Consider the following 24842-nt stretch of genomic DNA (forward strand, 5'->3'; position numbering starts at 1 on the left):
TGAGTTTGTGTGCACTTTGAATCCAGAGCGAATTTGAGCACGTAGCCGGAGTTTTGCCGGACGATATACGCTATCGATTGGATGTTTTCCACAGCACTAAAGCGATGTCAAAGAGACAACACCGACGATACTCAGTGTCTTTATTCGAAAGGAATCCACTCCACATTTGGAGGTAAGTGAATGTAGGCTACTTTGGCGTACCGGTAACACGTCGTTATGTGAATGTGTTTGCGCGTATACAGTGTGTAGTGGTCTCGATGAAGCTAGACGTTCATTATTTTATGATATGCATGAAATTCCCTAGAAATAAAATGACACAAATATTTTCAGTAAGCATTCAGGTATAATGCATAATGATGCAGTTATAATGCATTAAAAGGCCTACTTGTCAGGAGCAACATATTATGACCACTTTATAATGACTTATAATAATCTCAATGATCTGCTAAATAACAGCCAGTTTGGTTGAGAAATGTATTCATAGTGAGACACAGCGCAAGCCTTGTTATAAAACATTACAGTTGAAGTCGGACGTTTACATACACTTAGATTGGAGTCATTAAACTCGTTTTTCAACCACTCCACAAATTTCTTGATAACAAACTATAGTTTTGGCAAGTCGGTTATGACATCTACTTTGTGCATGACACAAGTAATTTTTCCAACAATTGTTTACAGACAGATTATTTCACTTATAGTTCATTGCATCACAATTCCAGTGGGTCAAAAGTTTACATACACTAAGTTGACTGTGCCTTTAAACAGCTTGGAAAATTCCAGAAAATTATGTAATGGTTTTAGAAGCCTCTGATAGGCTAATTGACATAATTTGAGTCAATTAGAGGTGTACCTGTGGATGTATTTCAAGGCCTACCTTCAAACTCAAAAGAAATCAGCCAAGACCCCAGAAAAAAATTGTAGACCTCTACAAGTCTGGTTAATCTTTGGGAGCAATTTCCAAACACCTGAAGGTACCACGTTCATCTGTACAATCAATAGTACGCAAGTGTAAACACCATGGGACCACGCAGCCGTCATACCACTCAGGAAGGAGATGCGTTCTGTCTCCTAGAGATGAACGTACTTTGGTGCGAAAAGTGCAAATCAATTCCAGAGCAACAGCAAAGGACCCTGTGAAGATGCTGGAGGAAACAGGTACAAAAGTATCCATATCCACAGTAAAACGAGATCTATATCGACATAACCTGAAAGGCCACTCAGCAAGGAAGAAGCCACTGCTCAAAAACCGCCATAAAAAAGCCAGACTACAGTTTGCAACTGCACATGGGGACAAAGATCGTACTTTTTGGAGAAATGTCCTCTGTTCTGAGGAAACAAAAATAGAACTGTTTGGCGATAATGACGATCGTTATGTTTGGAGGAAAAATGGGGAGGCTTGCAAACCGAAGAACACCATCCCAACCGTGAAGGACGGGGGTGGCAGCATCATGTTGTGGGGGTGCTTTTTGCTGCAGGAGGGACTGGTGCACTTCACAAAATAGATGGCATCATGAGAATGAAAAATCATGTGGATAAATTGAAGAAACATCTCAAGACATCAGTTAGGAAGTTAAAGCGTGGTTGCAAATGGGTCTTCCAAATGGACATTGACCCCAAGCATAATTCCGAAGTTGTGGCAAAATGGCTTAAGGACAACAAAGTCAAGGTATTGGAGTGGCCATCACAAAGCCCTGACCTCAATCCTATAGAAAATGTGTGGGCAGAACTGAAAAGGCGTGTGCGAGCAAGGAGGCCTACAAACCTGACTCAGTTACACCAGCTCTTTCAAGAACAATGGGCCAAAATTCACCCAACTTATTGTGTGAAGCTTGTGGAAGGCTACCTGAAAGTTTGACCCAAGTTAAACTATTTAAAGACAATGCTACCAAATACTAATTGAGTGTATGCAAACTTCTAACCCACTGGGAATGTGATGAAAGACATAAAAGCTTAAATAAATCATTCTCTCTAGTATTATTCTGACATTTCAAATTCTTAAAATAAAGTGGTAATCCTAACTGACCTAAGACAGGGAATTTTTACTAGGATTAAATGTCAAGAATTGTGGAAAAACTGAGTTTAAATGTATTTGGCTAAGGTGTATGTAAACCTCCGACTTCAACTGTATAACAAGTTATAAACCATTATACCTGGATAAAGTATTACCATATTTTAAAAGTATCAATATCTGATACAGGAAATAATATTCTGACAATAATATACAAATAGAAAGATACATATAGATCTATTCAAATAACCAAGTATTATTCAATTCACTTCATCCCTGTTTTATATGCAGAAATGAAAGACAAAATATGTCTTTCTATTTGCCACCATTATATTACAAGTATTTCATTGACATTGCAAATAGACTATACAGTGTACAGCACATAGCCTACATCAGGGATTCACAAACCTGTTCCTGAGAGCTACCCTCCTGTATGTTTTCGCTCCAACCCCAGTTGTACTTACCTGGTTCAGCTTATCAACTAGCTAATTATTAGAATCAGGTGAGCTAGATTGGGGTTGGAGTGAAAACCTACTATACGGCATCTCTCCAGGAACAGGATTGCAGAGCTCTTCTCTACATTCTAGTAGCTTCCTGGCACAAGTACCTTTTTAGGAGATGCTTACAGTGAACAACAGTGGTAAAGATCTCTTTCACCACTGTTTTCATTGCATGTTCATTGAGTTAGCAACATTATTGGTTAGGTAAGGTGTCAAGGCACCTGTGTACAGTTTATATTATTCACGTTGGAACCTGGACATAAAATATAATTTGTTTGACAGTAGTAAAATGAACCCTCTCCCCAACATAAAAAAATATGTTCACATGACTTTTCATAATAACTTGCTGTGACTTCCTGTGTAATGCATGCATCTACTTGTGAGTTCCATTTATTTTGTACCATTGGGGAGAAAGAGTGGGTTGAGAACCAGAAATCAGAATCTTTGGTTCAATATTGAACAAGGTTACCAAAAAGTGCACAGTGAATAAGGAATCATTTGTGGGATAGCTATCTCCTCTAAGCGAGGTTGGTGAATCTTTGTGTGTTTACCAATGTAGCAGGTCTGATTAAATCCCTGTCACTCCATTAATTCAACCACCTCAAAGACAATTGGTGTACCCTTTTGTATGAGTCAAATAACTGTCTTTAGGCCAACACATAGCAGTGATCTAAGTGCCACACTATGATTGTACTAACCTAAATTATATTTGTGCTGTTTCAACAAATGAGCAAAATTAATATAAACAATTGACCTTCATTGTTCATTCGAGGCTTACAGAATGAAACCAGTATAAAGATGTGAGACAAGACACTGAGTGTGCCCCTGATGGGCATATGTATATGTTTTATTTAACCTTTATTTTAAAAACCCTTGAGGTTTTGAGGATCACCTGGCGAGATGTCAGCAGGAAGTAGTCAGCGTGTACACATAACACAAGAGCACAATACAATACATTAAATACAATTACAATGGTCAATTAAATTTTCTTCTATCAGAGCTTTAAACTCAGGCAGTGACACTCTCTCCTCCAGTTTTAAAATATTTTGGTATTCAGACTTACCTTATTTGGCTCTGCAGGTGTGGCTACCTTGCGCGTTCTGAATACATTTCATTCAACCGCTGAAAACCCTCCCACTTCCTGGCCAACAGATGTTTAATTCAATGGGGTTTTCAGTATATTTACCTTAAACCATCCCTTTTAATGCGGTACACCTTTTAGTTTGAATTTTGTCGACGCGCTAGAATATATTGAGAGTACAGGTTCAGAATAATAGGGATCAATTGAAGAAAACCGTCGAAATATATGCACATTCGTCTCTGTTTCAGTATCAATTGGTAGAGAAAAAATGAGATTAGATAGATTATTTAGGTTTAGAAAGGTATTTATGAATCATTAAAAAAAATGGTTTCGAGAGCCTTTACTCATGAAAGAAATTTACACTTTCAGTTCTTCAACCCATGTTAAGGTTGGAAGATTATTGTACATATAATTATAATAAGGGGAATAGTGTACAATAGTAGTCTATTCCCCGGTCTATTGCCTGCACTATCCATGAAACTGTCTGATGACGCGGCCTAGTATTGCGCCATAGGTCGGTTTCAAACTGTTACGGCTTGGTCTGCGCTCCACTCCATTACGATTTAATCAGCCTACATTTTTTTTATATATATTATCAACTGTTACTAATGATCCTCAGCAACAAGCACATGGCCATGCCGTCGTTTATAGAGGAAGCAAATTAAGGTAAATGAAACAATATGGAATAATAATGTAGGGAACCTGAAGGGAACTAACAGTAAATTGGCATTTTAATTTGTTTGGTTATTAGGCCTACTGATTGTCAATACTGATATTTAACATGATATAAATAGGAGACAGAGAAAGTCAGGGTAGCCTATAATGAAGACATTCGAGAATGCCCATCCCTGCAAGTTAAAAGGCCATACAATTTCAATTCTGCGTAATGGTACAGGATTTCATAAACTTTACTGCTTCAGTTTGCTGCCATATGACTGGTTTCGCATTCCCTTATCCAAACGGATTACTCATTTATTATCTAGCTCTTATCAACTTGTAAACGACAGTGCATGGAGAAGGATGTAATTTCTATCGGAAGTAGATTATTTTTCCACTTGGAACGGGTTTGTTCGCTAGACCTTATTCTGTAGACACTGCTCCGCCACACCTACATTTATTCCATCTTCCCTCAAAACGAATAGCGGGTGAATAGCATGCTATTCTCATGCCGAAATTCAAGACTGACAAACGTTATGTTGTGTAACTAACATACTGTATCCGTTAAATCGCAACCAACCATTCTGTCAAATGCGCGGTACACCAGTTGTACAGCCTGAGTATGCACAGAGCTTTCCTCTCGAAGGCAGTTAGTTGCCTTGAACGTCACACGGTAGGTAGTTTGGGCCCTCCACTGTGCCTCAAGCCCAGGAGCACTCCCACTCATTCAAGAGGCTCATCCAGCTGTCCTAGTAACAGTTGGCATGGAACTCTTTGTTTTGGTGACTAATAGGCTATAGCCTAGAAACAGAGAAGACAATGTTATCTATTAGCCACCATGACTCTTGCAATGGACTTCCGCTAACATTCTGGCACAGAGCAGCACCAGGATACTGTGGCTGTGGGATGTCACATCTATAAATTATGATGGCTCTATGTGTATTTATATCACAGTTAGCCACATGAGGATATTCATTTTTTTATGATGTGTATGGATTGGCTTCAATATGTGTTATCTCATATTTAATTCCATTGGTCCCATCAATTATACAGGGTGTATATTAATCAATAATGTCTCAGGTATGTCTTTCACTATATTCCACTGATCTTATAGGACAATGAATAACAAAATATTCCATCCACGGTAATTAAATAGGACAACATTTCATTTGCAGACTGCACATCCCTCCTCTTATGAAATGTCTGTAGCGGCACCCTTCTCCGTCTCCACACAACCCCCCCTATTATGATGGACTCAAACCTCTGCCCCCAAATCATACTGGGAGGGGTTGTATAATGAGTGGGTCAGGCCATTGTTGTGGCCCGTCCACGGTGCCCATTCACAAAAGCATTCCTTGGGGTTAGCCAGCGACCCCTCTGCAGGGGGTCAGGGTACTATGGGAATATCTCATTTTAGCTGCGAACGAGACCGGGCTGAGCTTGAGATGATGAGTTTGGGACTCTGTGGAAGTTTGTGAGTGAGAGTCAATGGCTCTAAGTTTGAGAGAGAGAGACAGAGAGTGCTTTTGTGTGTGTGTGTTGTATTAGTATATGCACAATGTTTCATTGCCGATCCAAATACTGTATTTAATTGGGTGTGTGTTAGTGCCATTTTAGTTTGTTGTCTTACTCATAGGGTGTGGCTAAGCTGTGGACAAATCTTTCATCACACTACTTCATTGTACTTACAGTGCCTCACATCAACACAGGATTAGGATCAGCGTCTCTCTGTCTCCCAATTCTCAATTTAAGGTAGGTTTAACAAAATATACTGCTGTTTTCAAGTTAAACTAAATACCCTGCTCTTGTTAACACGTTGAAATCAAATCAAATCAAATCAAATTTTATTTGTCACATACACATGGTTAGCAGATGTTAATGCGAGTGTAGCGAAATGCTTGTGCTTCTAGTTCCGACAATGCAGTAATAACCAACAAGTAATCTAACCAACAATTCCAAAACTACTGTCTTATACACAGTGTAAGGGGATAAAGAATATGTACATAAGGATATATGAATGAGTTATGGTACAGAGCAGCATAGGCAAGATACAGTAGATGGTATCGAGTACAGTATATACATATGAGATGAGTATGTAAACAAAGTGGCATAGTTAAAGTGGCTAGTGATACATGTATTACATAAGGATACAGTCGATGATATAGAGTACAGTATATACGTATGCATATGAGATGAATAATGTAGGGTAAGTAACATTATATAAGGTAGCATTGTTTAAAGTGGCTAGTGATATATTTACATCATTTCCCATCAATTCCCATTATTAAAGTGGCTGGAGTTGAGTCAGTGTCAGTGTGTTGGCAGCAGCCACTCAATGTTAGTGGTGGCTGTTTAACAGTCTGATGGCCTTGAGATAGAAGCTGTTTTTCAGTCTCTCGGTCCCAGCTTTGATGCACCTGTACTGACCTCGCCTTCTGGATGAAGGGTAGCGGGGTGAACAGGGTGAACAGGCAGTGGCTCGGGTGGTTGATGTCCTTGATGATCTTTATGGCCTTCCTGTAACATCGGGTGGTGTAGGTGTCCTGGAGGGCAGGTAGTTTGCCCCCGGTGATGCGTTGTGCAGACCTCACTACCCTCTGGAGAGCCTTACGGTTGTGGGCGGAGCAGTTGCCATACCAGGCGGTGATACAGCCCGTCAGGATGCTCTCGATTGTGCATCTGTAGAAGTTTGTGAGTGCTTTTGGTGACAAGCCAAATTTCTTCAGCCTCCTGAGGTTGAAGAGGCGCTGCTGCGCCTTCTTCACAATGCTGTCTGTGTGAGTGGACCAATTCAGTTTGTCTGTGATGTGTATGCCGAGGAACTTAAAACTTGCTACCCTCTCCACTACTGTTCCATCGATGTGGATAGGGGGGTGTTCCCTCTGCTGTTTCCTGAAGTCCACAATCATCTCCTTAGTTTTGTTGACGTTGAGTGTGAGGTTATTTTCCTGACACCACACTCCGAGGGCCCTCACCTCCTCACTGTAGGCCGTCTCGTCGTTGTTGGTAATCAAGCCTACCACTGTTGTGTCGTCCGCAAACTTGATGATTGAGTTGGAGGCGTGCGTGGCCACGCAGTCGTGGGTGAACAGGGAGTACAGGAGAGGGCTCAGAACGCACCCTTGTGGGGCCCCAGTGTTGAGGATCAGCGGGGAGGAGATGTTGTTGCCTACCCTCACCACCTGGGGGCGGCCCGTCAGGAAGTCCAGTACCCAGTTGCACAGGGCGGGGTCGAAACCCAGGGTCTCGAGCTTGATGACGAGCTTGGAGGGTACTATGGTGTTGAATGCCGAGCTGTAGTCAATGAACAGCATTCTCACATAGATATTCCTCTTGTCCAGATGGGTTAGGGCAGTGTGCAGTGTGGTTGAGATTGCATCATCTGTGGACCTATTTGGGCGGTAAGCAAATTGGAGTGGGTCTAGGGTGTCAGGTAGGGTGGAGGTGATATGGTCCTTGACTAGTCTCTCAAAGCACTTCATGATGACGGAAGTGAGTGCTACGGGGCGGTAGTCGTTTAGCTCAGTTACCTTAGCTTTCTTGGGAACAGGAACAATGGTGGCCCTCTTGAAGCATGTGGGAACAGCAGACTGGTATAGGGATTGATTGAATATGTCCGTAAACACACCGGCCAGCTGGTCTGCGCATGCTCTGAGGGCGCGGCTGGGGATGCCGTCTGGGCCTGCAGCCTTGCGAGGGTTAACACGTTTAAATGTCTTACTCACCTCGGCTGCAGTGAAGGAGAGACCACATGTTTTCGTTGCAGGCCGTGTCAGTGGCACTGTATTGTCCTCAAAGCGGGCAAAAAAGTTATTTAGTCTGCCTGGGAGCAAGACATCCTGGTCCGTGACTGGGCTGGATTTCTTCCTGTAGTCCGTGATTGACTGTAGACCCTGCCACATGCCTCTTGTGTCTGAGCCGTTGAATTGAGATTCTACTTTGTCTCTGTACTGACGCTTAGCTTGTTTGATAGCCTTGCGGAGGGAATAGCTGCACTGTTTGTATTCGGTCATGTTACCAGACACCTTGCCCTGATTAAAAGCAGTGGTTCGCGCTTTCAGTTTCACGCAAATGCTGCCATCAATCCACGGTTTCTGGTTAGAGAATGTTTTAATCGTTCTAGCAACGACATCTTCAACGCATGTTCTAATGAACTCGCACACCGAATCAGCGTATTCGTCAATATTGTTATCTGACGCAATACGAAACATATCCCAGTCCACGTGATGGAAGCAGTCTTGGAGTGTGGAGTCAGCTTGGTCGGACCAGCGTTGGACAGACCTCAGCGTGGGAGCCTCTTGTTTTAGTTTCTGTCTGTAGGCAGGGATCAACAAAATGGAGTCGTGGTCAGCTTTTCCGAAAGGGGGGCAGGGCAGGGCCTTATATGCGTCGCGGAAGTTAGAGTAACAATGATCCAAGGTCTTTCCACCCCTGGTTGCGCAATCGATATGCTGATAAAATTTAGGGAGTCTTGTTTTCAGATTAGCCTTGTTAAAATCCCCAGCTACAATGAATGCAGCCTCTGGATAAATGGTTTCCAGTTTGCAAAGAATTAAATAAAGTTCGTTCAGAGCCATCGATGTGTCTGCTTGGGGGGGGATATATACGGCTGTGATTATAATCGAAGAGAATTCTCTTGGTAGATAATGCGGTCTACATTTGATTGTGAGGAATTCTAAATCAGGTGAACAGAAGGATTTGAGTTCCTGTATGTTTCTTTCATCACACCATGTCACGTTAGCCCTAAGGCATACGCCCCCGCCCCTCTTCTTACCAGAAAGATGTTTGTTTCTGTCGGCGCGATGCGTGGAGAAACCCGTTGGCTGCACCGCCTCGGATAGCGTCTCTCCAGTGAGCCACGTTTCCGTGAAGCAAAGAACGTTACAGTCTCTGATGTCCCTCTGGAATGCTACCCTTGCTCGGATTTCATCAACCTTGTTGTCAAGAGACTGGACATTGGCAAGAAGAATGCTAGGGAGTGGTGTACGGTGTGCCCGTCTCCGGAGTCTGACCAGAAGACCGCCTCGTTTCCCTCTTTTTCGGAGTCGTTTTTTTGGGTCGCTGCATGGGATCCACTCCGTTGTCCTGTTTGTAAGGCAGAACACAGGATCCGCATCGCGAAAAACTTATTCTTGGTCGTACTGATGGTGAGTTGACGCTGATCTTATATTCAGTAGTTCTTCTCGACTGTATGTAATGAAACCTAAGATGACCTGGGGTACTAATGTAAGAAATAACACGTAAAAAAAACAAAAAACTGCATAGTTTCCTAGGAACGCGAAGCGAGGCGGCCATCTCTGTCGGCGCCGGAAAATGATTAATTTGTGTGTTCTCGCAGCAAAGAGAATGTCATTTTATTAATTGACAACACAAGGGGAAAATAAAGAAGACAGTAGAATAACTACTGCCAAAATTAACTCTGATCATCTTACATTACACTTGGTGTGTGATAACAGAGCTTCCTGGATTGATCATGTACAGCACTAACAGCCAACTGTTTTACATCAGGGGTATCAGCACAACATCAGCACAGCATGCTGCACTCTCCTGGGTCCAAATGACATTGGGAAAAATATTTGACTGCATTACAAAGAAATAACAAATGCAACCCATCCTCATCATCACCAGGAAATTAAATGATTTTGTGTCTGCCTTTCTCTCACAGATTGTTACCCAGGTGAGTGCAACATGCTGTGCAGTGTGCATAAAATACTGCATCTGTAGTTAATGAATTGACATGGATTTCCCACAGATTTCACTCACCTGGTGTCCCAGGTCAGAATCAGTCCCAGATAAGAGGGGAAGGATGAAAACCAGCAGTGCTGCAGCCCTCGAAGCCCAGAGAAAATGGGGTTCTTCTACACAATCTATTTCTAATTTAATTGAATTAGGACCTAATCCCAAAATTGTTTCGCCATGTCCTCTCTTCCCCACCCTCCATCCCTCCCCAGGATGTATGAAAACGCACCCGCCTTGGTGGCACCACAGAGGGTCTTGGGTGATCGTAGGACAACTCAGGAGGAGATGCTGGGCCAGACCAGGCAGGTGATCCAGGGGATGGAGGCCCTGAGACTAGAGCACCACTCTCTCCTGGAGGGCCTACTGGGGAGCCTGCACTGCCTGGAGGTGGAGGGGAGCCAGAACCACGAGGAGCCCAGCCCTGCCCAGGAGAAGGCCAGGGCCATCCGCCGCTCGCTGGACACCCTAGAGCTTGGGCTGGGCGAAGCGCAGGTCAGATACATTGAATTGTAATCATTGCAATTTGCAGATGAAGAACAGATGCTGCTGATGTAATAAATGTCTGCAGGGCAAAAACATTTTTGACATTTGTAGGATATCTCTTGTGTAGAAAAGTAAAATTCTTTATTCAATTATTTTGTTTATACATGTGGCAGGAATAAAAAATGCACAAACACGTTGTGGCTGTAGCAGCCTATGTGGGTGATGTGCAGGTCAGATGTCTATGGTACATTATATGCCAAAACTCTTAAGTTAATGTTTCAGTCTCTTAGTCAAAATCACATGTGGGACTGCGCTCAGATTTTGGATCAAGAATATCTGTTTCTTATTCTTTGTCTATCTTAACATTTGTGAGGAGGAGAACGCGTTTTTCAATTTGTAGCTAGCCACTTTGTTTCCTGTTTCACTTCTGTTTTGCCTGATGGACCTGACCGAGGTCAGAGGTTAAGGGTACTGCTTGTGGCAGCTGGGGTAAGCTTTCTTTAGCTTAGAGCAATTTGCATAGTATTGTCAGTATGTATCAAGTTAGGGTTGAGGTCATGTCATGGGAGGTCAGATGACACTTGCTTGATGTCAGCCACAGTAATGCAGCATTAAAAACTGCTGGGAACTCGGAACTCAAAAATCTCTGACTTCCGACTTCAGTGCGTTCAAGACAACTAGGAACTGTGGAAAAACTAGCACAGAGTGGGAAAAATAGTTTTGAACGGTCTTCCAACTCGGAATTTCAACTCAGGAACTCGGGCCTCTTCCCGACTTTCCAACCTAAAGATCCCTAACGTCATGATTTTACCTCTTATTTTCTGATTTCCCAGTTGTCTTGAACAAACCATAAGGCAAGACATGGTAAGAAAAACCTATGCAGTTTCAGGTTAAAGGCCTATCTGGGTTTTCCCCCATAGAAATAGAATTACGAGAACGGACATTCACATGCAAGTGATGGGTGGACTGGCGGCCATATTGTCTTTTCCAATAATTATTTTCCTTCCTCCCCTTCCCTAGGTCTTGCTGGCACTGTCGGCCCACCTTAGCATGGTGGAGGCGGAGAAGCAGAAGCTGCGTGCTCAGGTGAGGCAGCTGTGCCAGGAGAACCAGTGGCTGCGGGACGAGCTGGCCAGGGCACAGTGGAGGCTGCAGGAGAGCGAGCAGAGTGTGGCGCAGCTGGAGGAGGAGAGGAAGCACCTGGAGTTCATGAGCTGCCTCCGGCGATATGATGACGACGGCGATGACCTTTCGTCCGCCGTGAGTCAATAGTCACCGCCATCACAGTTTATTTAGAGATTTTCAAGTGATTTCAAGTAAAGCATAAATACATTTTATCAGATCAAAAACAAACTTACAGGCATTAATCCACCCCATTTAGCCATCAGGAATTGTAAAAAAGAAATATGTATATTGCTAGACTAGTATAAACTTGCTCTCTCAGCATTAATTAAAAAATAAATACAGTGCCTTGCGAAAGTATTCGGCCCCCTTGAACTTTGCGACCTTTTGCCACATTTCAGGCTTCAAACATAAAGATATAAAACTGTATGTTTTGTGAAGAATCAACAACAAGTGGGACACAATCATGAAGTGGAACAACATTTATTGGATATTTCAAACTTTTTTAACAAATAAAAAACAGAAAAATTGGGCGTGCAAAATTATTCAGCCCCCTTAAGTTAATACTTTGTAGCGCCACCTTTTGCTGCGATTACAGCTGTAAGTCGCTTGGGGTATGTCTCTATCAGTTTTGCACATCGAGAGACTGACATTTTTTCCCATTCCTCCTTGCAAAACAGCTCGAGCTCAGTGAGGTTGGATGGAGAGCATTTGTGAACAGCAGTTTTCAGTTCTTTCCACAGATTGGATTCTCGATTGGATTCAGGTCTGGACTTTGACTTGGCCATTCTAACACCTGGATATGTTTATTTTTGAACCATTCCATTGTAGATTTTGCTTTATGTTTTGGATCATTGTCTTGTTGGAAGACAAATCTCCGTCCCAGTCTCAGGTCTTTTGCAGACTCCATCAGGTTTTCTTCCAGAATGGTCCTGTATTTGGCTCCATCCATCTTCCCATCAATTTTAACCATCTTCCCTGTCCCTGCTGAAGAAAAGCAGGCCCAAACCATGATGGTGCCACCACCATGTTTGACAGTGGGGATGGTGTGTTCAGCTGTGTTGCTTTTACGCCAAACATAATGTTTTGCATTGTTGCCAAAAAGTTCAATTTTGGTTTCATCTGACCAGAGCACCTTCTTCCACATGTTTGGTGTGTCTCCCAGGTGGCTTGTGGCAAACTTTAAACGACACTTTTTATGGATATCTTTAAGAAATGGCTTTCTTCTTGCCACTCTTCCATAAAGGCCAGATTTGTGCAATATACGACTGATTGAGTCTTCCACCTCAGCTGTAGATCTCTGCAGTTCATCCAGAGTGATCATGGGCCTCTTGGCTGCATCTCTGATCAGTCTTCTCCTTGTATGAGCTGAAAGTTTAGAGGGACGGCCAGATCTTGGTAGATTTGCAGTGGTCTGATACTCCTTCCATTTCAATATTATCGCTTGCACAGTGCTCCTTGGGATGTTTAAAGCTTGGGAAATCTTTTTGTATCCAAATCCGGCTTTAAACTTCTTCACAACAGTATCTCGGACCTGCCTGGTGTGTTCCTTGTTCTTCATGATGCTCTCTGCGCTTTTAACGGACCTCTGAGACTATCACAGTGCAGGTGCATTTATACGGAGACTTGATTACACACAGGTGGATTGTATTTATCATCATTAGTCATTTAGGTCAACATTGGATCATTCAGAGATCCACACTGAACTTCTGGAGAGAGTTTGCTGCACTGAAAGTAAAGGGGCTGAATAATTTTGCACGCCCAATATTTCAGTTTTTGATTTGTTAAAAAAGTTTGAAATATCCAATAAATGTTGTTCCACTTCATGATTGTGTCCCACTTGTTGTTGATTCTTCACAAAAAAAATACAGTTGCATCTTTATGTTTGAAGCCTGAAATGTGGGAAAAGGTCGCAAAGTTCAAGGGGGCCGAATACTTTCGCAAGGCACTGTATGAACCCTTATATAACTAGGCAAGTCAGTTAAGAACAAATTCTTATTTACAATGACAATCTACTCAGGCCAAACCCAGATAACACACCTCTGGGACTCCCAATCACAGCCAGATGTGATACAGCCTGGATTTGAACCAGGGATTGCAGTGACATGTCTTTCACTGAGATGCAGTGCCTTAGACCACTGCACCACTTGGGAGCCACTGGGATTTAAGTCCCTACAGACAGCAACATTTCCTAGATCATGTTTGAGAACTTTATACTCAAATGCAGGTCAGACATTTTGATTAATGGTTTTTGGTGGCAGCAGTGGGATCCATGCTATAACAGAAGGCACAGAAGAAGCCAGAGTTTCTGTCAAGGTACTAAAGAGGAGACTTTTGGAGACAAGCATGGATTCAACAGTGCCACAGAATGTGTGAATGCATGCCAAGCCAACAACTTTTGGTTCCCAGAACAATTAATCAATGTTACAGATAGCATTCTAGCATCTCTAACAACTTATTTTCTCGCAAAACCATTCCAGGACAGTCCAAAAAAAATTGTGGGGTGTTGACATGAACAGGGACGTTTTTCTTCCACATTGTCAATGTATCCAGAACATGAATCACCTGATATGTTCCCATAAAGTTTTGTTGGGCTTTCTTCTCAGTCAGACAGGAGTGAGAACTTAACCTCATGTTCTAGGAACAATTCTTGTTAGCTGTGTGTGCGCTAACAATAGTGATAATACAACCCTAGCTTTACTCACCAGGAAGAGATGGATTCCAGCAAGGAGACACTGGATGACCTCTTACGCAATGACGAAGAGGAGAACCAGGGCCATGGCGGTAAGCACTGGGTGGGCAGGGGATTAGAGACCGGGATTATTACTGTAATCTAAACTAGAATCGTATTCAGTATCAGAATGGCCTACTATGTAGCTTTCAAACATTCTCTGGCACAGTGAAACACTAACAGTAACAGCAATGATAGTCACAAAATAAAAACAAAATACATTTTATTCCCCTGACGACAATAGTACAATTACTAATTGTTGTAATGGTGATGGTGGTATTATTTTGTCAGTGGCACAAATTATTTGTTGCATGTATTAGAAGCTAGTATTACTAGCTAGTAAACTAGCGGTAGAGATAATGGTCACAGTTTCTATGCCATTAAATAAGGTAGACTCCATATTCCCTTCAGTTCAGCAGCACAGTAGCAATGTGGCGATGGCTGCCACCAACCAGGGTGGCTACGAGATTCCAGACCGCCTGCGTACGCTCCACAACCTGGTGATCCAGTACGCCTCGCAGGGTCGCTACGAGGTGGCCGTGCCTCTCTGCAAACAGGCCCTGGAGGACCTGGAGAAGACCTCCGGACATGAGCACCCAGATGTGGCCACCATGCTTAACATTCTGGCCCTAGTCTACAGGTGAGCCCTGCGGGATGCCGGAGAATATGATGACGGACCACAGGAACGATCCTGCGTTATATTCAGTTATGTTCTCCGATGAGATATTGTTCCACCAGTTTGATAAGAGTAAGACGGGATAGTGTTTGTAATGGAAAGAATCTGATCAGAGAACATAAAACATATCATAGTGATGACAACATAGGCCTATTGTCTTTATTACACTGAAGTTATGTATCCTTCAATGAGTGCTCTTATGGTCTTCCAGTCATATTTGACTAAATATGAATATCAATATTTACTTATTTTTCCCAAAACGAATTGGTCAACGTTATGGTACCATCGATTTAGGATTATGTTACTTTTGAATAGACAACAGCTAACATGAGCTAAGTAATTGATCCAGCTTTGTGCATTCCTCATGTAGGGGGCACCTAGCTTTCCCACAGATGGCAATGGGCTAGCAGGTTCTAAACTTCAAAGAAGCAGTGGCTTCCTATAGAGTAAAAATATCAGGTGTCAAATTTCAGTGTTGAAGCACATTATGATGCAGGAAGTTTATAAGGACATGGGCTCCGCCTTTTTTGGAATAGCTGCCAGGCGCAAATGTTTGTTTTTTCTTCTGTCTGTATGATTTAGTGTGGAAATCCTACCTGCCAGCCACACCATTTCATTCAAAGCACGATCCACCAACTCTGCAGCCCAATCCCAGCCTAATGTTTGACAGTGAAAGCATTCGGGTTTAACATGATAAATTGTCAGTTACTCTTCTCACATGATGGGAACCATTGTTGTTGTTGAAAACAGCCAAGATCTGCCAACCCTAACCCTGGTTTTACCCTGAGGTTGCCGTGGCGATACCCTAGTAACCAGTCCCTCCACCCCTCTCCTTCCAGGGACCAGAATAAGTGCAAAGAGGCAGCAAACCTTCTCAATGACTCGCTAGCGGTACGGGAGAGGACCCTTGGCAGGGACCACCCGGCGGTGAGTGTATGACCATCACTTTGTGTCTATGTGTGTGTATGACCATAACTTTGTGTTTGTGTGTGTTTGTCCCTGACCCCACTGTTGTGTTGCTCCCATACCTGCTTCCCCTTCCAATCCTAAGGCTGACAGCTACTAGTCACTGTAGACGTCATTGACCTAGCGGCTGTGTGAGTGTCACTGACCCTGTGTCTAATGTCCCCTACCCTCCTCTCAGGTAGCTGCTACACTCAACAACCTAGCTGTGCTTTATGGGAAGAGTGGGAGGTACAAAGACGCCGAGCCACTGTGTAAACGAGCGCTGGAGATTAGGGAGAAGGTGGGTCACTAGGTGTGTGTGTGTGTGTGTGTGTGTGTGTGTGTGTGTGTGTGTGTGTGTGTGTGCATGCGTGTGTGTGTGTGTGTAAAAATTATAATAAAACATGGATTCAACAGTTTACATCAATAAAGGGATCATAGCGTTCACCTGGATTCACCTGGTCAGTCTGTGTCTCCTAAATGACTAAAATGTAAATGTAAACTGTGTGTGTGCCTGTGTGTCTGCATTTATCTAAATAGCTCATCCTACCCTAAACTCCTAACCCCTGTTGATTTAGATACTGGGTAAGGAGCATCCTGACGTGGCCAAGCAGCTGAACAACCTGGCCTTGCTGTGCCAGAACCAGGGGAAATATGGAGAGGTGGAGCAGCACTACCAACGGGCCCTGGACATCTACCAGACCAGGCTTAGCCCCGACGACCCCAACATGGCTAAAACCAAGAACAAGCTGGTGAGAGTCTGGTACCCTTTCCACACTACTGAGCTGAGCTGAGTTTTAATGGTCTGGCTTGGTTAAGCATCCGTCACAGTTGATAGAAGTGTGCTGGAATGATGAAAGGAAAATACCGGGACACTAGCATCTAGTCCCAAACAGTGCCTGGGCTAGAACTCCATTTTGAAAGAACATAAAAATCCTACAATGTGATTTTCTGGATTTTTTTTTCTCATTTTGTCTGTCATAGTTGAAGTGTACCTATGATGAAAATTACAGGCCTCTCTCATCTTTTTAAGTGGGAGAACTTGCACAATTGGTGGCTGACTAAATACTTTTTTGCCCCTCTCTGTATCTCCCTTCCTCTCTTAGGCCTCCTGTTACCTAAAGCAGGGGAAGTTTAAACAAGCAGAAGTGTTGTTCAAAGAGATCCTAACCCATGCCCACGAGAAGGCCAGTGGCTATACAAATGGTAAGGACCCATCATTTACATCTTCCATTCAAGTTTTTATTTTGAAAACAGTATGGAAAATGCCTCTAGTTCCCAGCCATACCTGGATTGAAATAGTACTTTAACTCTTTCAAATCCTTGAGGTGTGCTGTGTTTCACTTAGCCTGCATGCTGGATGGGTGGGTTTGCACTTTGGGGGCTATTCTATTGGTTCCATTACACCAGTTAACTTGTCTGTCTGTCTGTCTGTGTATTTATTTATCTGTCGATACAGGGGAGGTCAAGTCCATCTGGATGCAGGCAGAGGAGAGGGAGGAACAGGTGAGCAAACTCAGCCCCTCATATTTGATCAAATCTCATTTCACCTACTACAACCATAGTAAACAATTTGCCCACACTGGACTATAACCTGCACAGCAACCAATGCTCTAACCAACTGAGCCATTATTCACCATTCTCCTAAAAGTGTGCTCCTCAGGGCAGACAGAGAGAAGGCCTGTCTATAGGAGATCAAGGTAGCTGGGACAGAACTCGCAAAGTGGACAGGTCAGTCATCTCCATGCTCCGGGTGACATTTCCACTAGGTACAGCTCTAGGATCAGCTTCCCCTCCCCTAATACCAACCTTAACCATTAGTGGGGAAAAAACTAAACTGACTCAAGATCAGCATCTAGAGACAACTTTACCAAGAAGTCGTTCCTATATCGTATTTTTGTCTCTACCTTCTTGCCCTTTGTGTTGTCTGTGCCCAAGAAACCCTGTTTTGTGCTGCTGCCATGTTGTGTTGCTACCATGTTGTTGTCATGTTGTCTTGTCATGTGTTGCTGCCATGCCATGGTGTTGTCTTAGGTCTCTCTTTATGTAGTGTTGTCTCTCTTGTCGTGATGTGTGTTTTGTCCCATTTTTTTATTTAATTTATTTTAATTTTAAATCCCAGCCCCTGTCCCCGCAGGAGGCCTTTTGCCTTTTGGTAGACCTTCATTGTAAACAAGATTTTGTTCTTAACTAACTTGCCTAGTAAAACATTGTTTTTTAAGATTCACCATCTACCCAGTAGTTTTCTAACTGAGTATGCTGAATTTGTCCCTTGAGTCACTGATGTATGGTCAGTTTCTCATTCTCCCTCCCTTTGGTTAAGGTAAGGATTTGGGGCGGGAAAGCTGATCCTAGATCTGTGCCTAAGGCTGGGAAAATTCGTCCTACTCCATTAGGCTCATATTAGGCATGAAATGAAAGAAAACAGGCTGAAACGGGGAAGGAATACCTGAAACTGTCCAACAAGAAAGACTTGTTTTAGTTTTCTGTTGTAAAAGGTTTTGCTATGGTGTACACTAATGAATATTACCTGGCTTACACAACCCTTGACCTTTGACCCCGTGCAGTGCCACCATTACCAACACCCTGAGGAACTTGGGAGCCCTCTACAGGCGACAGGGCAAACTGAAGGCAGCAGAGACAGTGGAGGCGGCGGCCATTCACACCCCTAAACAAGTAGGTTTGGTCTGCATTTAAAAATCTATATATATATTACTTAACTTAATATAATTGTTTTATTTAACTTTTATTATTATTTGCTTGATTTATTTTTACAGTTTAGATTTATTTTTAGGAAGGGAAAAAAAGGCAAGTGTTCAGTTATAGTATGGTACACATGAATGTATTGTTCATAATGAAATTCCTATAAAAATCAAATCAGATTTTATTGGTCACATACACATGGTTAGCAGATGTTATTGCGAGTGTAGCAAAATGCTTTTGCTTCTAGATCCGACAGTGCAGCAGTATCTAACAGGTAATATCTAACAATTCCACAACAAAACCTAATATCTAACAAATTCCACAACAAAACCTAATACACACAATCTAATAAAGGAATGGGATGATAATATAGAAATATCAAATATATGGATGAGCAGTGACAGAGAGGCTAAGATGCAATAGATAGTAAAGAATAGATAGTGAAGGATACAGTATACAGTGTATACATATGAGATAAGTAATGCGAGATATGTAAACATTCTTAAAGTGGCATTATTAAAGTGACTAGTGTTCCATTTATTAAAGTGGCCAATGATATCAAGTCTGTAGTTAGGCAGCCGCCTCTCTGTGCTGGTGGTGGCTGTTTAACAATCTGATGGCCTTGAGAGAAAGCTCTTTTTCAATCTCTCTGTCCCAGCTTTGATGCACCTGTACTGACATAGCCTTTTGGATGGAAGCGGGATGAACAGGCAGTGGCTTGCTTGGTTATTGTCCTTGATGATCATTTTGCCTTCCTGTCTCATCATTGTTGGTAATCATGCCTACCACTGTTGTGTCGTCTGCAAACTTGATGATTGAGTTGGAGGCGTGGATGGCCACGCAGTCGTGGGTGAACAGGGAGTACATGAGGGGGCTGAGAACGCACCCTTGTTGGGCCCCAGCGGAGTGGAGATGTTGTTTCCTACCTTCACCACCTGGCGGCGGGCCGTCAGGAAGCTCAGGATCCAGTTGCACAGGGTGGGGTCAAGACCCAGGGACTCAAGCTTAATGATGAGTTTGGAGGGTACTATGGTGTTGAATGCTGAGCTATATTCAATGGACAGCAATCTTGCATAGGTATTCCTCTTGTCCAGATGGGATAGGGCAGTATGTAGATGTGATGGCGATTGCATCGTCTGTGGACCTATTGGGGCGGTAAGCAAATTTAAGTGGGTCTAAGGTGACAGGTGAGGTGATATGATCCTAGACTAGTCTCTCAAAGCACTTTATGATGACAGAAGTGAGTGTGACAGGGCGATGGTCATTTAGTTCAGTTACCTTGGCCTCCATTGTTCCTGTCTTTGGTAGCGGTTCGCGTCGGTGGCACTGTATTGTCCTCAAAGCATGCAAAGAAGCTGTTTAATTTGTCTGGAAGCAAGACATCGATGTCCGCGACGGGGATAGTTTTCTTTTTGTAATCTGGAGGGAATAACTACACTGTTTGTATTCGGCCATATTCCGTGTTGCCTTGCCATGATTAAATGCGGTGGTACGTGCTTTCAGTTTTATGTGAATGCTGCCATCAATCCACGGTTTCTGGTTAAGGAAGGTTTTAATAGTCACAGTGGCTACTCCTATACCCTTCCTTATAAACTCGCTCACGGAGTTAGCATATACGTCAATGCTGTTATCTGAGGCTACCCGGAACATATCCCAGTCCACGTGACCAAAGCAATCTTGAAGCGTGGATTCCGATTGGTCAGACCAGCGTTCGATAGACCTAAGCACAGGCGCTTCCTGTTTTAGTTTCTGTCTATAGGAGGGGAGTAACAAAATGGAATCATGGTTAGATTTGCCAAAAGGAGGGTGGGGGAGGGCCTTGTATGCATCGCGGAAGTTAGAGTAGCAATGGTCAAGCGTGTTACTCGCTCATGTACTGCAATAGATATGATCGAATTTAGGTAGCCTTGTTCTCAAATAACCTTTGTTAAAATCCCCAGCTATAATAAATGCAGCTTCAGGATATATGGTTTTCAATTTGCATAAAGTCCAGTGAAGTTCCTTGATGGCCATCTTGGTATCCGCTTATAGGGCGATATACACGGCTGTGACAATAACGGAGGAGAGTTCTCTTGGGAGATAATGCGGTCGGCATTTGATTGTGAGGAATGATCTAATACATACAACCGTAACCACCTACAAGTAGGAAACGAGTTCACCCGCAAGTGACTTATTAATACTGATGAAATGTGAAGGTTTAGGAAATACCTGGCCAGGGAATGGCCAGGATGTGTTTATCCTCCCACAATTAGTAGTATTGCTGTGTGTTTCCATGTTGTATGTGTTCATGAGATGTGTGTGTGTTTATGCATTTGTGTGTATGCATGCTTTTGAGTTTAGGCCCGCTCATGCAATCATGGGTTCATCTGTGTGTGCGTCTGTGGGTGTATAGAGCCAGAAGCGGTGTGTTCTAGCTGCAGAGGCCTCCAGCAACAGCACGGCCATGGATCACCAATGCAGCAGTAGTGAGAGCCTGACCTCTGAGGTGATCACAGTGAAGTACGACAGTGGCCTACATGGGGGAGAGGAGGTCAGCCTCAGTCTGGAATGGAATGGGGTGAGGAAGAGCACAATTCTCTACCGCTCAGGCTACGGTTACAGAGACTCATGAGCAAGGATGAAATCGTGTATATGCATTCATCATCAATTGTCCGTTTTTGTCCGTCAAAAGTTCAACTCGAGTCAAGTTTTTCCGTGGTGAGGAAAGGCAGCTTATAGTAATGGCTGGAATGGAATAAATGGATTGGTATGAAACACATTAAACACGTGTTTGATACCATTCCCTTCAATCTATTCCAGACATTTATTACTATGAGCTGTGCTGGCCTTCTAGGCAGAGTTCCTCTGTCCAGTGTCTATGTTCTTTTGCCCATCTTAAACTTTTCTTTTTATTGACCAGTCTGAGATATGGCTTTTTCTTTGCAACTCTGCCTAGAAGTCCAGCATCCCGGAGTCGCCTCTTCACTGTTGACGTTGAGACTGATGTTTTTCGGGTACTATTTAATGAAGCTGCCAGTTGAGGACTTGTGAGGCGTCTGTTTCTCAAACTAGACACTCTAATGTACTTGTCCTCTTGCTCAGTTATACACCGGGGCCTCCCACTCCTCTTTCTATTCTGGTTAGGGCCAGTTTGCTCTGTTCTGTGAAGGGAGTAGTACACAGCGTTGTACAAGATCTTCAGTTCCTTGGCAATTTCGCGCATGGAATCTCCTTCATTTCTCAGAACAAGAATAGACTGACCAGTTTCTGAATAAAGTTCTTTGTTTCTGGCCATTTTGAACCTGTAATCGAACCCACAAATGCTGAGGCTCCAGATACTCAACTAGTCTAAAGAAGGTCCGTTTTATTGCTTCTTTAATCAGCAAAACAGTTTTCAGCTGTGCTAACATAATTGCAAAGGGTTTTCTAATGATCAATTAGCCTTTTAAAATGATAAACTTGGATTTGCTAACACAACGTGCCATTGAAACACAGGAGTGATGGTTGCTGATAATGGGCCTCTGTACGCCTATGTAGATATTCCATTAAAAATCTGCCGTTTCCAGCTACAATGGTCATTTACAACATTAACAATGTCTACACTGTATTTCTGATCAATTTGATGTTATTTTAATGGACAAAAAATGTGCTTTTCTTTAAAAAACAAGGACATTTCTAAGTGACCCCAAACTTTTAAACTGTAGTGTAGGTATTACAGACTCAGTCAGGGAGAGGTCGAAAATGTCAGTGAAGACAGCAGTGGCTTGTTGTGTCACTTTAAAATCGGGGGACGGGCTCATTGTAATGGCTGGAACATAATTAATATAACGGTATCAAACACATTAATTTCATTCATTCCATTCCAGCTCTACTATGAGCTGCTCTCCCTTCAACTGCTCTAATTTTGCTATTTGGTTTAAATCCAGATCGTCCTGCTTAGGCTGTGTTTACAAAGGCAGCGAAATTCTGATCTGTTTTTCACTAATTGGTCTTTTGATCAGCTGTGAAAAAGATCTGCTGTGAAAAAATCTGATGTGATTGGTCAAAAGACCAATTAGTGGAAAAAATATCAGAATTGGGCAGCCTGTGAAAACGCTTAGTCTATAAAAGTATGTGCTGCCTACAGTGTGACTGTATAGCCCTACCCAGAGTATGCATGATGTATATGTACATGTATACAGACAATTGGGCCTGTGTGTGTAATTGGGGAGGACAGGCTCGTGGTAATGACTGGAGTGGAATGGTATCAAACACATGGTTTGATGCCATTCCATTCGCTCCGTTTCAGCCATTATTATGAGCCGTCCTCCCCTCAGCAGCCCCAACTGGTGTGTGTGTTTGTGTCTGTACGAGCATGTGCGTGTGGTGTGTGAGCAGTTGCATGCATACATGTGGGTGAGCATGTGTGTGTAACCCTCCCTTGCTCTCTCTCCCCGTAGGATGACCGTGGCTCCCTGAAGAGAAGCAGCTCCTTCAGTAAGCTGCGCGCCTCCATTCGACGGAGCAGCGAGAAGCTCGTCCGCCGACTGAAGGGGGACAAAAACCCTGGCTAACCAGTCCCATGTCTGACTAGGTTTCACAGTTCACACCCTTGCCACAACAGAGGGCGGGGCAGTGGGCATGTATGGGGCACCAAGGCCCAGGCCTCAATTTAACAATGCCTAACCCCAAACCCCCAGGCACTTGTAGATCTGAAAGCATTGGATAGGTATAAACAATATACAACCTAGTGGGGAAAAAAGCAGGGCCATATTACTAAATGCAATACTTTCTGAAATACAGTGATTATGCGCCTGGGATGTGGTTGTTTCAAATAGAACCCCATTGTCTTACATCAGATAGCATAACTTTTGTTTGCACTGATCGGTAGAGGGACTAACAGTCGAAGAAGTAGGAGTGGCGCCACCTGTTGAAAGACAATGACTGAATCCTAGCCCTTAGCTTCCATTTGTTGGTACTCTTTTGATTCCCTTTCAACATGACTGGACTGAACAAAGCTGTAGATGGAACGCTTGGCCATTACCGTCCCAACCCTAAAGCATTGTGAGATTCTGATACAGTACCATCGCCTTATTCTATGCCAGCCATATTTGCACCACCTGGGTATTGGTAATGTAACGGTAGCTCAAGCTTGTTTCTCAAACTAATGAGATGCGCCCTTTGATTATCTGTCTATGTGTAGCAAATGGGAGAACTGTAAAACTCACTCCTTAACCTGAAGTGTCACTTTTTGTGCCATTGGAAAAGTCCTTTTCAATAGTGCGACAGGTTAGAACACTTCAGGAGGGAGGTCACGTGTGTTTGCGGGGCAGAGGTCCTGAGTTGGAAGTCTCGATATGAGTCGATCAAGGGGAAGCGGTACTCGCTAAGCAAGCAGCGTGACGTCCTTTATATATGTAGTAGACATGACTTGGCTCAAGCTACTGACATTCTCAACCCCTTCATTTACGTTTCATTTAATGTCTTGTTTATATGTGAACATTTCTCTGTAAAAACTGTAGAAATGGTAGAAATGTTTAAGAGCCAGGTTGTGCACATTTTCATGTGATTTTCGTGTGATTTTTAAACACCTGCTGGATGAAAAAAGTAGAGAATTTCACATCGTAGTTGCATTTAAATATACACAGAGTATACCAAACATTAGGAACAACTTTCTAATATTGAGTTGCACCCCCCCATTTTGCCCTCAGAACAGCCTCAGTTTGTCTGGGCATGGACTCTACAAGGTGTCGAAAGTGTTCCACAGGGATGCTGGCCCATGTTGACTCCAATGCTTCACACAGTTGTGTCAAGTTGGCTGGATGTCCTTTGGGTGGTGGACCATTCTTGATACATAGGGGAAACTGTTGAGCGTGAAAAACCCAGCAGCGTTGCAGTTCTTGACACAAACCGGTGCCACTTGGCACCTACTACCATACCCCGTTTAAACAAACTTAAATCTTTTGTCTTGCCAATTCACCCTCTGAATGGCACACATACACAATCCATGTCCCTATTGTCTCAAGGCTTAAAAATCCTTCTTTAACTGGTCTCCTCCCCTTCATCTACACTGATTGAAGTGGATTTAACAAGTGACATCAATAAGGGATCATAGATTTCACATGGATTTACCTGGTCAGTCTGTCATGGAAAGATCAAATCAATCACGTTCACAGATATCTCATTCAAGGTAAACGCTGCAGATGTGAGCTCAATTGGAATCAACCGTTAAGCGTCAA

At 43.1% G+C, this 24842-nt stretch overlaps 1 protein-coding gene across 3 annotated transcripts; it reads left to right on the top strand.

Moving 5' to 3' along the window:
• Positions 1-24164, top strand: LOC110529731 (kinesin light chain 1). 3 transcript variants are annotated; one of them, XM_036985221.1, is made up of 15 exons: positions 1-172; positions 5938-5998; positions 10198-10477; positions 11489-11728; positions 14299-14374; positions 14733-14961; positions 15837-15924; positions 16142-16243; positions 16521-16694; positions 17049-17148; positions 17402-17448; positions 17594-17673; positions 18510-18618; positions 21038-21202; positions 23064-24164. In XM_036985221.1, exons 1-15 carry the CDS (start codon positions 82-84, stop codon positions 23175-23177), a joined length of 1956 nt encoding a protein of 651 aa, XP_036841116.1. In that variant the 5' UTR covers positions 1-81; the 3' UTR covers positions 23178-24164. The 3 variants fall into 3 exon arrangements, with proteins under 3 accessions (XP_036841116.1, XP_036841117.1, XP_036841118.1); XM_036985222.1 differs by having other exon boundaries at positions 17606-17673; XM_036985223.1 differs by lacking the exon at positions 5938-5998.
• The last annotated feature ends 678 nt before the right edge of the window (positions 24165-24842 follow it).

The sequence above is a fragment of the Oncorhynchus mykiss genome, chromosome 8 (genome assembly GCF_013265735.2).
Source record: "Oncorhynchus mykiss isolate Arlee chromosome 8, USDA_OmykA_1.1, whole genome shotgun sequence".
In the NCBI taxonomy this organism is placed as follows: Eukaryota; Metazoa; Chordata; class Actinopteri; order Salmoniformes; family Salmonidae; genus Oncorhynchus; species Oncorhynchus mykiss.